Source organism: Eucyclogobius newberryi, unplaced genomic scaffold (genome assembly GCF_026437365.1).
Source record: "Eucyclogobius newberryi isolate DKJ021-1_F unplaced genomic scaffold, fEucNew1.0.hap1 SCAF_28, whole genome shotgun sequence".
Taxonomy (NCBI): domain Eukaryota; kingdom Metazoa; phylum Chordata; class Actinopteri; order Gobiiformes; family Gobiidae; genus Eucyclogobius; species Eucyclogobius newberryi.
The window spans coordinates 545,654-558,347 of NW_027315923.1; the positions used below are offsets into that span (position 1 = coordinate 545,654).

At 54.4% G+C, this 12,694-nt stretch overlaps 1 protein-coding gene across 1 annotated transcript in view; it reads right to left on the minus strand.

Annotated features, from left to right (window-relative positions):
* Positions 1-2,604: 2,604 nt before the first annotated feature.
* The window catches only part of LOC140372715 (limbin-like), a 93,430-nt gene continuing 83,340 nt past the window's right edge, over positions 2,605-12,694 (minus strand). The window contains exons 15-16 of the mRNA XM_072459819.1: positions 3,667-3,768; positions 2,605-2,928 (exon numbers count right to left, since the gene is read on the minus strand). Of these exons, the coding sequence (XP_072315920.1) occupies positions 2,625-2,928; positions 3,667-3,768 (406 nt within the window). The 3' untranslated portion in view covers positions 2,605-2,624. The remainder of the gene's footprint in view (positions 2,929-3,666; positions 3,769-12,694) is intronic.

The window sequence follows — 12,694 nt, forward strand, 5'->3', positions numbered from 1 at the left end:
GACTGTAGCATGAACACTGACTGCATCATGACTGTAGCATGAACACTGACTGCATCATGACTGTAGCATGAACCCTGACTGCATCATGACATTAGCATGAACCCTGACTGCATCATGACTGTAGCATGAACCCTGACTGCATCATGACTGTAGCATGAACACTGACTGCATCATGACAGTAGCATGAACACTGACTGCATCATGACTGTAGCATGAACACTGACTGCATTATGACTGTAGCATGAACACTGACTGCATCATGACTGTAGCATTAACACTGACTGCATCATGACTGTAGCATGAACACTGACTGCATCATGACTGTATCATGAACCCTGACTGCATCATGACTGTATCATGAACACTGACTGCATCATTACTGTAGCATGAACCCTGACTGCATCATGACTGTATCATGAACCCTGACTGCATCATGACTGTATCATGAACACTGACTGCATCATGACTGTAGCATGAACACTGACATCATCATGACTGTAGCATGAACACTGACTGCATCATGACAGTAGCATGAACACTGACTGCATCATGACTGTAGCATGAACACTGATTGCATCATGACTGTAGCATGAACACTGACTGCATCATGACTGTAGCATGAACACTGACTGCATCATGACTGTAGCATGAACCCTGACTGCATCATGACATTAGCATGAACCCTGACTGCATCATGACTGTAGCATGAACCCTGACTGCATCATGACTGTAGCATGAACCCTGACTGCATCATGACTGTAGCATGAACCCTGACTGCATCATTACTGTAGCATGAACCCTGACTGCATCATGACTGTAGCATGAACCCTGACTGCATCATGACTGTAGCATGAACCCTGACTGCATCATGACTGTAGCATGAACCCTGACTGCATCATGACTGTAGCATGAACCCTGACTGCATCATGACTGTAGCATGAACCCTGACTGCATCATTACTGTAGCATGAACCCTGACTGCATCATGACTGTATCATGAACACTGACTGCATCATGACTGTAGCATGAACACTGACTGCATCATGACAGTAGCATGAACACTGACTGCATCATGACTGTAGCATGAACACTGACTGCATCATGACTGTAGCATGAACACTGACTGCATCATGACAGTAGCATGAACACTGACTGCATCATGACTGTAGCATGAACACTGACTGCATCATGACAGTAGCATGAACACTGACTGCATCATGACAGTAGCATGAACACTGACTGCATCATGACAGTAGCATGAACACTGACTGCATCATGACAGTAGCATGAACACTGACTGCATCATGACTGTAGCATGAACACTGACTGCATCATGACAGTAGCATGAACACTGACTGCATCATGACAGTAGCATGAACACTGACTGCATCATGACAGTAGCATGAACACTGACTGCATCATGACTGTAGCATGAACCCTGACTGCATCATGACTGTAGCATGAACACTGACTGCATCATGACAGTAGCATGAACACTGACTGCATCATGACAGTAGCATGAACACTGACTGCATCATGACAGTAGCATGAACACTGACTGCATCATGACAGTAGCATGAACACTGACTGCATCATGACAGTAGCATGAACACTGACTGCATCATGACAGTAGCATGAACACTGACTGCATCATGACAGTAGCATGAACACTGGCTGCATCATGACTGTAGCATGAACCCTGACTGCATCATGACTGTAGCATGAACACTGGCTGCATCATGACAGTAGCATGAACACTGGCTGCATCATGACTGTAGCATGTTCCGTGATGAACATTGACATGTTGTAGAATGATCAGTATTTGGCAGATCAAACGTTTCATCTTCTTAAGAATCAGAATTATTCCATTGTCAGTGATAAAGTTACAAACTAGACTTTTTATGGTTTTATATTTTATTTACCATAAATCACAAAACACTGAATAAAACTCAAATATTGAGTCATGACAATAAATACATTTTGGTCAATAACATATAAAAAATGTACAGTTTAGCACCATGTTTATAATATCAAACTAATGTCATTAATGATCAACTGTTCTCTCCTCACCTCTATACTCTCATGTATATGAGGCGAGGGCTATACTCTCTCATGTATATGAGGCGAGGGCTATACTCTCTCATGTATATGAGGCGAGGGCTATACTCTCTCATGTATATGAGGCGAGGGCTATACTCTCTCATGTATATGAGGCGAGGGCTATACTCTCTCATGTATATGAGGCGAGGGCTATACTCTCTCATGTATATGAGGCGAGGGCTATACTCTCTCATGTATATGAGGCGAGGGCTATACTCTCTCATGTATATGAGGCGAGGGCTATACTCTCTCATGTATATGGGGCGAGGGCTATACTCTCTCATGTATATGAGGCGAGGGCTATACTCTCATGTATATGAGGCGAGGGCTATACTCTCTCATGTATACGAGGCGAGGGCTATACTCTCTCATGTATATGAGGCGAGGGCTATACTCTCTCATGTATATGAGGCGAGGGCTATACTCTCATGTATATGAGGCGAGGGCTATACTCTCATGTATATGAGGCGAGGGCTATACTCTCTCATGTATAAAAGGTGTTCAAACAGATTCTTTGTAAATGCTTCACAAAAGGGGGTCCGAGGGCCCCACACGGCCCTTTTTCAGGTTCAGAAAGTTCCTCTTGCGTTTCCTGGTGGCGCCCTCTGGTGTAGAACCAGGACCAGGACCAGGACCAGGACCAGGACCAGGACTCGGGGACAGAGATATGAACTCGTCTGGAGCAAGTGTAACCAGAAAGACTTTAGGTCTAGACCCCGGCTCTGGATTAGACTCGCCCTGGACCAGGATCAGAGGAGCAGCTGGACGGGGCGGGGCAAAGGCGGAGGGGAGGAGCTTCTCTAACAGGCCACGCCTCTTCTCCTGGAGCCTGAAAGTGACATCATCGTTAGTGACACTTTTCAACTTTGAAATTCAATTTATTTTTGTAACGCCCAAAATCACAACAGACGTTCCCTCGAGGGCCCGTGGTGTCCTCAGACACATGTCCCGGGGGCCCGTGTCCTCAGACACATGTCCCGGGGGCCCTTGGTGTCCTCAGACACATGTCCCGGGGGCCCGTGTCCTCAGACACATGTCCGGGGGCCCGTGGTGTCCTCAAACACATGTCCCGGGGGCCCGTGTCCTCAGACACATGTCCCGGGGGCCCGTGTGCTCAGACACATGTCCCGGGGGCCCGTGTCCTCAGACACATGTCCCGGGGGCCCGTGGTGTCCTCAGACACATGTCCCGGGGACCCGTGTCCTCAGACACATGTCCGGGGGCCCGTGGTGTCCTCAAACACATGTCCCGGGGGCCCGTGTCCTCAGACACATGTCCTGGGGACCCGTGTCCTCAGACACATGTCCCGGGGGCCCGTGGTGTCCTCAGACACATGTCCCGGGGGCCCGTGTCCTCAAACACATGTCCCGGGGGCCCGTGTCCTCAGACACATGTCCCGGGGGCCCGTGTCCTCAGACACATGTCCCGGGGGCCCGTGTCCTCAGACACATGTCCCATCCTTGGGAAATTATATATGTCAATGGTTCATTGCTATGGCAACGGTTCTAATGTCAGTTACATTCTATTCATTTCCACCTGATGAGCTGCAGGTGGCGCTGTGCTTTACCTGAGCTCACTGTCCTCACTGCAAACTAGAGCGTCCAGTGACGCTTCACGGATCACGTCTTCTCTCAGTTTAATCACCAGACGCTTCAGAGCAGAAGGAGAACTGAAAGAGACAAAATCAAGTTTACAGACCGAACGTGCAGTGACTCTAGACCGAACGTGCGGTGACTCTAGACCGAACGTGCGGTGACTCTAGACCGAACGTGCGGTGACTCTAGACCGAACGTGCGGTGACTCTAGACTGAACGTGCGGTGACTCTAGACCGAACGTGCGGTGACTCTAGACTGAACGTGCAGTGACTCTGGACCGAACGTGCGGTGACTCTAGACTGAACGTGCGGTGACTCTAGACCGAACGTGCGGTGACTCTAGACCGAACGTGCGGTGACTCTAGACTGAACGTGCGGTGACTCTAGACCGAACGTGCGGTGACTCTAGACTGAACGTGCAGTGACTCTGGACCGAACGTGCGGTGACTCTAGACTGAACGTGCGGTGACTCTAGACCGAACGTGCGGTGACTCTAGACTGAACGTGCAGTGACTCTGGACCGAACGTGCGGTGACTCTAGACCGAACGTACGGTGACTCTGGACCGAACGTGCAGTGACTCTGGACCGAACATGCAACGACTCTAGACCAAACGTGCTGTGACTCCAGACCGAACGTGCTGTGACTCCAGACCGAACGTGCGGTGACTCTAGACCGAACGTACAGTGACTCCGGACCAAACGTGCTGTGACTCCAGACCGAACGTGCGGTGACTCCAGACCGAACGTGCGGTGACTCCAGACCGAACGTGCGGTGACTCTAGACCGAACGTGCGGTGACTTTGGACCGAACCTGGAGTGACTCTGGACCGAACCTGGAGTGACTCTGGACCGAACGGGCAGTGACTCTAGACCGAACGTGCAGTGACTCTAGACCGAACGTGCGGTGACTCTATACCGAACGTGCGGTGACTCTAGACCGAACGTGCGGTGACCCTAGACCGAACGTGCAGTGACTCTGGACCGAACGTGCGGTGACTCTGGACCGAACGTGCGGTGACTCTAGACCGAACGTGCAGTGACTCTGGACCGAACGTGCGGTGACTCTACACCGAACGTACAGTGACTGGACCGAACGTGCAGTGACACTAGACCGAACGTGCGGTGACTCTAGACCGAACGTGCGGTGACTCTAGACCGAACGTGCGGTGACTCTAGACCGAACGTGCGGTGACTCTAGACTGAACGTGCAGTGACTCTGGACCGAACGTGCGGTGACTCTAGACTGAACGTGCGGTGACTCTAGACTGAACGTGCGGTGACTCTAGACCGAACGTACAGTGACTGGACCGAACGTGCAGTGACACTAGACCGAACGTGCGGTGACTCTAGACCGAACGTACAGTGACTCTGGACCAAACGTGCTGTGACTCCAGACCGAACGTGCGGTGACTCCAGACCGAACGTGCGGTGACTCTAGACCGAACGTGCGGTGACTCTAGACCGAACGTACAGTGACTCCGGACCAAACGTGCTGTGACTCCAGACCGAACGTGCGGTGACTCCAGACCGAACGTGCGGTGACTCCAGACCGAACGTGCGGTGACTCTAGACCGAACGTGCAGTGACTTTGGACCGAACCTGGAGTGACTCTGGACCGAACGTGCAGTGACTCTGGACCGAACGTGCAGTGACTCTAGACTGAACGTGCGGTGACTCTAGACCGAACGTGCGGTGACTCTGGACCGAACGTGCGGTGACTCTGGACCGAACGTGCGGTGACTCTAGACCGAACGTGCGGTGACTCTAGACCGAACGTGCGGTGACTCTGGACCGAACGTGCGGTGACTCTAGACCGAACGTACAGTGACTCTGGACCGAACCTGCAGTGACTCTGGACCGAACGTGCAGTGACTCTAGACCGAACGTGCAGTGACTCTAGACCGAACGTGCGGTGACTCTAGACCGAACGTGCAGTGACTCTGGACCGAACGTGCGGTGACTCTAGACCGAACGTACAGTGACTCTGGACCGAACGTGCAGTGACACTAGACCGAACGTGCAGTGACTCTTGACCGAACGTGCGGTGACTCTAGACCGAACGTGCGGAGACTCTAGACCGAACGTGCAGTGACTCTGGACCGAACGTGCGGTGACTCTAGACCGAACGTACAGTGACTCTGGACCGAACGTGCAGTGACACTAGACCGAACGTGCGGTGACTCTGGACCGAACCTGGAGTGACTCTGGACCGAACCTGGAGTGACTCTGGACCGAACCTGGAGTGACTCTGGACCGAACGTGCGGTGACTCTAGACCGAACGTGCGGTGACTCTAGACCGAACGTGCGGTGACTCTAGACCGAACGTGCGGTGACTCTAGACCGAACGTGCAGTGACTCTGGACCGAACGTGCGGTGACTCTAGACCGAACGTGCAGTGACTCTGGACCGAACGTGCAGTGACACTAGACCGAACGTGCAGTGACTCTTGACCGAACGTGCGGTGACTCTAGACCGAACGTGCGGAGACTCTAGACCGAACGTGCAGTGACTCTGGACCGAACGTGCGGTGACTCTAGACCGAACGTACAGTGACTCTGGACCGAACGTGCGGTGACACTAGACCGAACGTGCGGTGACTCTGGACCGAACCTGGAGTGACTCTGGACCGAACCTGGAGTGACTCTGGACCGAACGTGCGGTGACTCTAGACCGAACGTGCGGTGACTCTAGACCGAACGTGCGGTGACTCTAGACCGAACGTGCGGTGACTCTAGACCGAACGTGCGGTGACTCTAGACCGAACGTGCGGTGACTCTGGACCGAACGTGCGGTGACTCTAGACCGAACGTGCGGTGACTCTAGACCGAACGTGCAGTGACTCTGGACCGAACGTGCGGTGACTCTAGACCGAACGTACAGTGACTCTGGACCGAACGTGCAGTGACACTAGACCGAACGTGCGGTGACTCTTGACCGAACGTACGGTGACTCTGGACCGAACGTGCGGTGACTCTAGACCGAACGTGCGGTGACTCTAGACCGAACGTGCAGTGACTCTGGACCGAACGTGCGGTGACTCTAGACCGAACGTACAGTGACTCTGGACCGAACGTGCGGTGACACTAGACCGAACGTGCGGTGACTCTAGACCGAACGTACAGTGACTCTGGACCGAACGTGCAGTGACTCTGGACCGAACATGCAACGACTCTAGACCAAACGTGCTGTGACTCTAGACCGAACGTGCAGTGACTCTAGACCGAACGTGCGGTGACTCTAGACCGAACGTGCGGTGACTCTAGACCGAACGTGCGGTGACCCTAGACCGAACGTGCGGTGACTCTGGACCGAACGTGCGGTGACTCTGGACCGAACGTGCGGTGACTCTAGACCGAACGTGCAGTGACTCTGGACCGAACGTGCGGTGACTCTAGACCGAACGTACAGTGACTGGACCGAACGTGCAGTGACACTAGACCGAACGTGCGGTGACTCTAGACCGAACGTACAGTGACTCTGGACCAAACGTGCTGTGACTCCAGACCGAACGTGCGGTGACTCCAGACCGAACGTGCGGTGACTCCAGACCGAAACGTGCGGTGACTCTAGACCGAACGTGCGGTGACTCTAGACCGAACGTACAGTGACTCCGGACCAAACGTGCTGTGACTCCAGACCGAACGTGCGGTGACTCCAGACCGAACGTGCGGTGACTCCAGACCGAACGTGCGGTGACTCTAGACCGAACGTGCAGTGACTTTGGACCGAACCTGGAGTGACTCTGGACCGAACCTGGAGTGACTCTGGACCGAACGTGCAGTGACTCTAGACCGAACGTGCAGTGACTCCAGACCGAACGTGCGGTGACTCTAGACCGAACGTGCGGTGACTTTGGACCGAACGTGCAGTGACTCTGGACCGAACGTGCAGTGACTCTGGACCAAACCTGCAGTGACTCTGGACCGAACCTGCAGTGACTCTGGACCGAACGTGCAGTGACTCTAGACCGAACGTGCAGTGACTCTGGACCGAAACTGCAGTGACTCTGGACCGAACGTGCAGTGACTCTAGACCGAACGTGCAGCGACTGTAGACCGAACGTGCAGTGACTCTAGACCGAACGTGCAGTGACTCTAGACCGAACGTGCAGTGACTCTAGACCGAACGTGCAGTGACTCTGGACCGAACGTGCGGTGACTCTAGACCGAACGTACAGTGACTCTGGACCGAACGTGCAGTGACACTAGACCGAACGTGCAGTGACTCTTGACCGAACGTGCGGTGACTCTAGACCGAACGTGCGGAGACTCTAGACCGAACGTGCAGTGACTCTGGACCGAACGTGCGGTGACTCTTGACCGAACGTACAGTGACTCTGGACCGAACGTGCAGTGACACTAGACCGAACGTGCGGTGACTCTGGACCGAACCTGGAGTGACTCTGGACCGAACCTGGAGTGACTCTGGACCGAACGTGCGGTGACTCTTGACCGAACGTACAGTGACTCTAGACCGAACGTGCAGTGACTCTGGACCGAACGTGCGGTGACTCTGGACCGAACGTGCGGTGACTCTAGACCGAACGTGCAGTGACTCTGGACCGAACGTGCGGTGACTCTAGACCGAACGTACAGTGACTGGACCGAACGTGCAGTGACACTAGACCGAACGTGCGGTGACTCTAGACCGAACGTACAGTGACTCTGGACCAAACGTGCTGTGACTCCAGACCGAACGTGCGGTGACTCTGGACCGAACGTGCAGTGACTCTAGACCGAACGTGCGGTGACTCTAGACCGAACGTGCGGTGACTCTAGACCGAACGTGCGGTGACTCTAGACCGAACGTGCGGTGACTCTAGACCGAACGTGCGGTGACTCTGGACCGAACGTGCGGTGACTCTAGACCGAACGTGCGGTGACTCTAGACCGAACGTGCAGTGACTCTGGACCGAACGTGCGGTGACTCTAGACCGAACGTACAGTGACTCTGGACCGAACGTGCGGTGACACTAGACCGAACGTGCGGTGACTCTAGACCGAACGTGCAGTGACTCTAGACTGAACGTGCAGTGACTCTAGACTGAACGTGCAGTGACTCTAGACTGAACGTGCAGTGACTCTAGACCGAACGTGCAGCGACTCTAGACCGAACGTGCAGCGACTGTAGACCGAACATGCAGTGACTCTAGACCGAACGTGCAGTGACTCTAGACCGAACGTGCTGTGACTCTAGACCGAACGTGCAGTGACTCTAGACCGAACGTACAGTGACTCTGGACCGAACGTACAGTGACTCTATACCGAACGTGCAGCGACTGTAGACCGAACGTGCAGTGACTCTAGACCGAACGTGCAGTGACTCTAGACCAAACGTACAGTGACTCTAGACTGAACGTGCAGTGACTCTTGACCGAACGTACAGTGACTCTAGACCGAACTTGCAGTGACTCCGGACCGAACGTACAGTGACTCTAGACCGAACGTGCAGTGACTCTGGACGGAACGTACAGTGACTCTATACCGAACGTGCAGCGACTGTAGACCGAACGTGCAGTGACTCTAGACCGAACGTGCAGTGACTCTAGACCAAACGTACAGTGACTCTAGACTGAACGTGCAGTGACTCTGGACCGAACGTACAGTGACTCTAGACCGAACGTGCAGTGACTCCGGACCGAACGTGCAGTGACTCTAGACCGAACGTACAGTGACTCCAGACTGAACGTGCATTTACTCTAGACCGAACGTACAGTGACTCTAGACCGAACTTGCAGTGACTCTGGACCGAACGTGCAGTGACTCTAGACCAAACGTACAGTGACTCTAGACTGAACGTGAAGTGACTCTGGACCGAACGTACAGTGACTCTAGACTGAACGTGCAGTGACTCTGGACCGAACGTGCAGTGACTCTGGACCGAACGTGCAGTGACTCTAGACCGAACGTGCAGCGACTGTAGACCGAACGAGCGGAGACTAGACCGAACATGCTGTGACTCTAGACCGAACGTGCAGTGACTCTAGACCGAACGTACAGTGACTCTGGACCGAACGTACAGTGACTCTGGACCGAACGTGCTGTGACTCTAGACCGAACGTGCAGTGACTCTAGACCGAACGTGCAGCGACTCTAGACCGAACGTGCAGCGACTCTAGACCGAACGTGCAGCGACTCTAGATCGAACGTGCAGCGACTCTAGACCGAACGTGCAGTGACTCTAGACCGAACGTGCTGTGACTCTAGACCGAACGTGCAGTGACTCTAGACCGAACGTACAGTGACTCTAGACCGAAAGTACAGTGACTCTGGACCGAACGTACAGTGACTCTATACCGAAAGTGCAGCGACTGTAGACCGAACGTGCAGTGACTCTAGACCGAACGTGCAGTGACTCTGGACCGAACGTGCAGTGACTCTAGACCAAACGTACAGTGACTCTAGACTGAACGTGCAGTGACTCTGGACCGAACGTACAGTGACTCTAGACTGAACGTGCAGTGACTCTAGACCGAACGTACAGTGACTCTAGACCGAACGTGCAGTGACTCTGGACCGAACGTGCGGTGACTCTAGACCGAACGTACAGTGACTCTGGACCGAACGTGCAGTGACTCTAGACCGAACGTGCGGTGACTCTAGACCGAACGTGCAGTGACTCTTGACCGAACGTACGGTGACTCTGGACCGAACGTGCGGTGACTCTAGACCGAACGTGCGGTGACTCTAGACCGAACGTGCAGTGACTCTGGACCGAACGTGCGGTGACTCTAGACCGAACGTACAGTGACTCTGGACCGAACGTGCGGTGACACTAGACCGAACGTGCGGTGACTCTAGACCGAACGTACAGTGACTCTGGACCGAACGTGCAGTGACTCTGGACCGAACATGCAACGACTCTAGACCAAACGTGCTGTGACTCTAGACCGAACGTGCAGTGACTCTAGACCGAACGTGCGGTGACTCTAGACCGAACGTGCGGTGACTCTAGACCGAACGTGCGGTGACCCTAGACCGAACGTGCAGTGACTCTGGACCGAACGTGCGGTGACTCTGGACCGAACGTGCGGTGACTCTAGACCGAACGTGCAGTGACTCTGGACCGAACGTGCGGTGACTCTAGACCGAACGTACAGTGACTGGACCGAACGTGCAGTGACACTAGACCGAACGTGCGGTGACTCTAGACCGAACGTACAGTGACTCTGGACCAAACGTGCTGTGACTCCAGACCGAACGTGCGGTGACTCCAGACCGAACGTGCGGTGACTCCAGACCGAAACGTGCGGTGACTCTAGACCGAACGTGCGGTGACTCTAGACCGAACGTACAGTGACTCCGGACCAAACGTGCTGTGACTCCAGACCGAACGTGCGGTGACTCCAGACCGAACGTGCGGTGACTCCAGACCGAACGTGCGGTGACTCTAGACCGAACGTGCAGTGACTTTGGACCGAACCTGGAGTGACTCTGGACCGAACCTGGAGTGACTCTGGACCGAACCTGGAGTGACTCTGGACCGAACGTGCAGTGACTCTAGACCGAACGTGCAGTGACTCCAGACCGAACGTGCGGTGACTCTAGACCGAACGTGCGGTGACTTTGGACCGAACGTGCAGTGACTCTGGACCGAACGTGCAGTGACTCTGGACCAAACCTGCAGTGACTCTGGACCGAACCTGCAGTGACTCTGGACCGAACGTGCAGTGACTCTAGACCGAACGTGCAGTGACTCTGGACCGAAACTGCAGTGACTCTGGACCGAACGTGCAGTGACTCTAGACCGAACGTGCAGCGACTGTAGACCGAACGTGCAGTGACTCTAGACCGAACGTGCAGTGACTCTAGACCGAACGTGCAGTGACTCTAGACCGAACGTGCAGTGACTCTGGACCGAACGTGCGGTGACTCTAGACCGAACGTACAGTGACTCTGGACCGAACGTGCAGTGACACTAGACCGAACGTGCAGTGACTCTTGACCGAACGTGCGGTGACTCTAGACCGAACGTGCGGAGACTCTAGACCGAACGTGCAGTGACTCTGGACCGAACGTGCGGTGACTCTTGACCGAACGTACAGTGACTCTGGACCGAACGTGCAGTGACACTAGACCGAACGTGCGGTGACTCTGGACCGAACCTGGAGTGACTCTGGACCGAACCTGGAGTGACTCTGGACCGAACGTGCGGTGACTCTTGACCGAACGTACAGTGACTCTAGACCGAACGTGCAGTGACTCTGGACCGAACGTGCGGTGACTCTGGACCGAACGTGCGGTGACTCTAGACCGAACGTGCAGTGACTCTGGACCGAACGTGCGGTGACTCTAGACCGAACGTACAGTGACTGGACCGAACGTGCAGTGACACTAGACCGAACGTGCGGTGACTCTAGACCGAACGTACAGTGACTCTGGACCAAACGTGCTGTGACTCCAGACCGAACGTGCGGTGACTCTGGACCGAACGTGCAGTGACTCTAGACCGAACGTGCGGTGACTCTAGACCGAACGTGCGGTGACTCTAGACCGAACGTGCGGTGACTCTAGACCGAACGTGCGGTGACTCTGGACCGAACGTGCGGTGACTCTAGACCGAACGTGCGGTGACTCTAGACCGAACGTGCGGTGACTCTGGACCGAACGTGCGGTGACTCTAGACCGAACGTACAGTGACTCTGGACCGAACGTGCGGTGACACTAGACCGAACGTGCGGTGACTCTAGACCGAACGTGCAGTGACTCTAGACTGAACGTGCAGTGACTCTAGACTGAACGTGCAGTGACTCTAGACTGAACGTGCAGTGACTCTAGACCGAACGTGCAGCGACTCTAGACCGAACGTGCAGCGACTGTAGACCGAACATGCAGTGACTCTAGACCGAACGTGCAGTGACTCTAGACCGAACGTGCAGTGACTCTAGACCGAACGTACAGTGACTCTATACCGAACGTGCAGTGACTCTGGACCGAACGTACAGTGACTCTATACCGAACGTACAGCGACTGTAGACCGAACGTGCAGTGACTCTAGA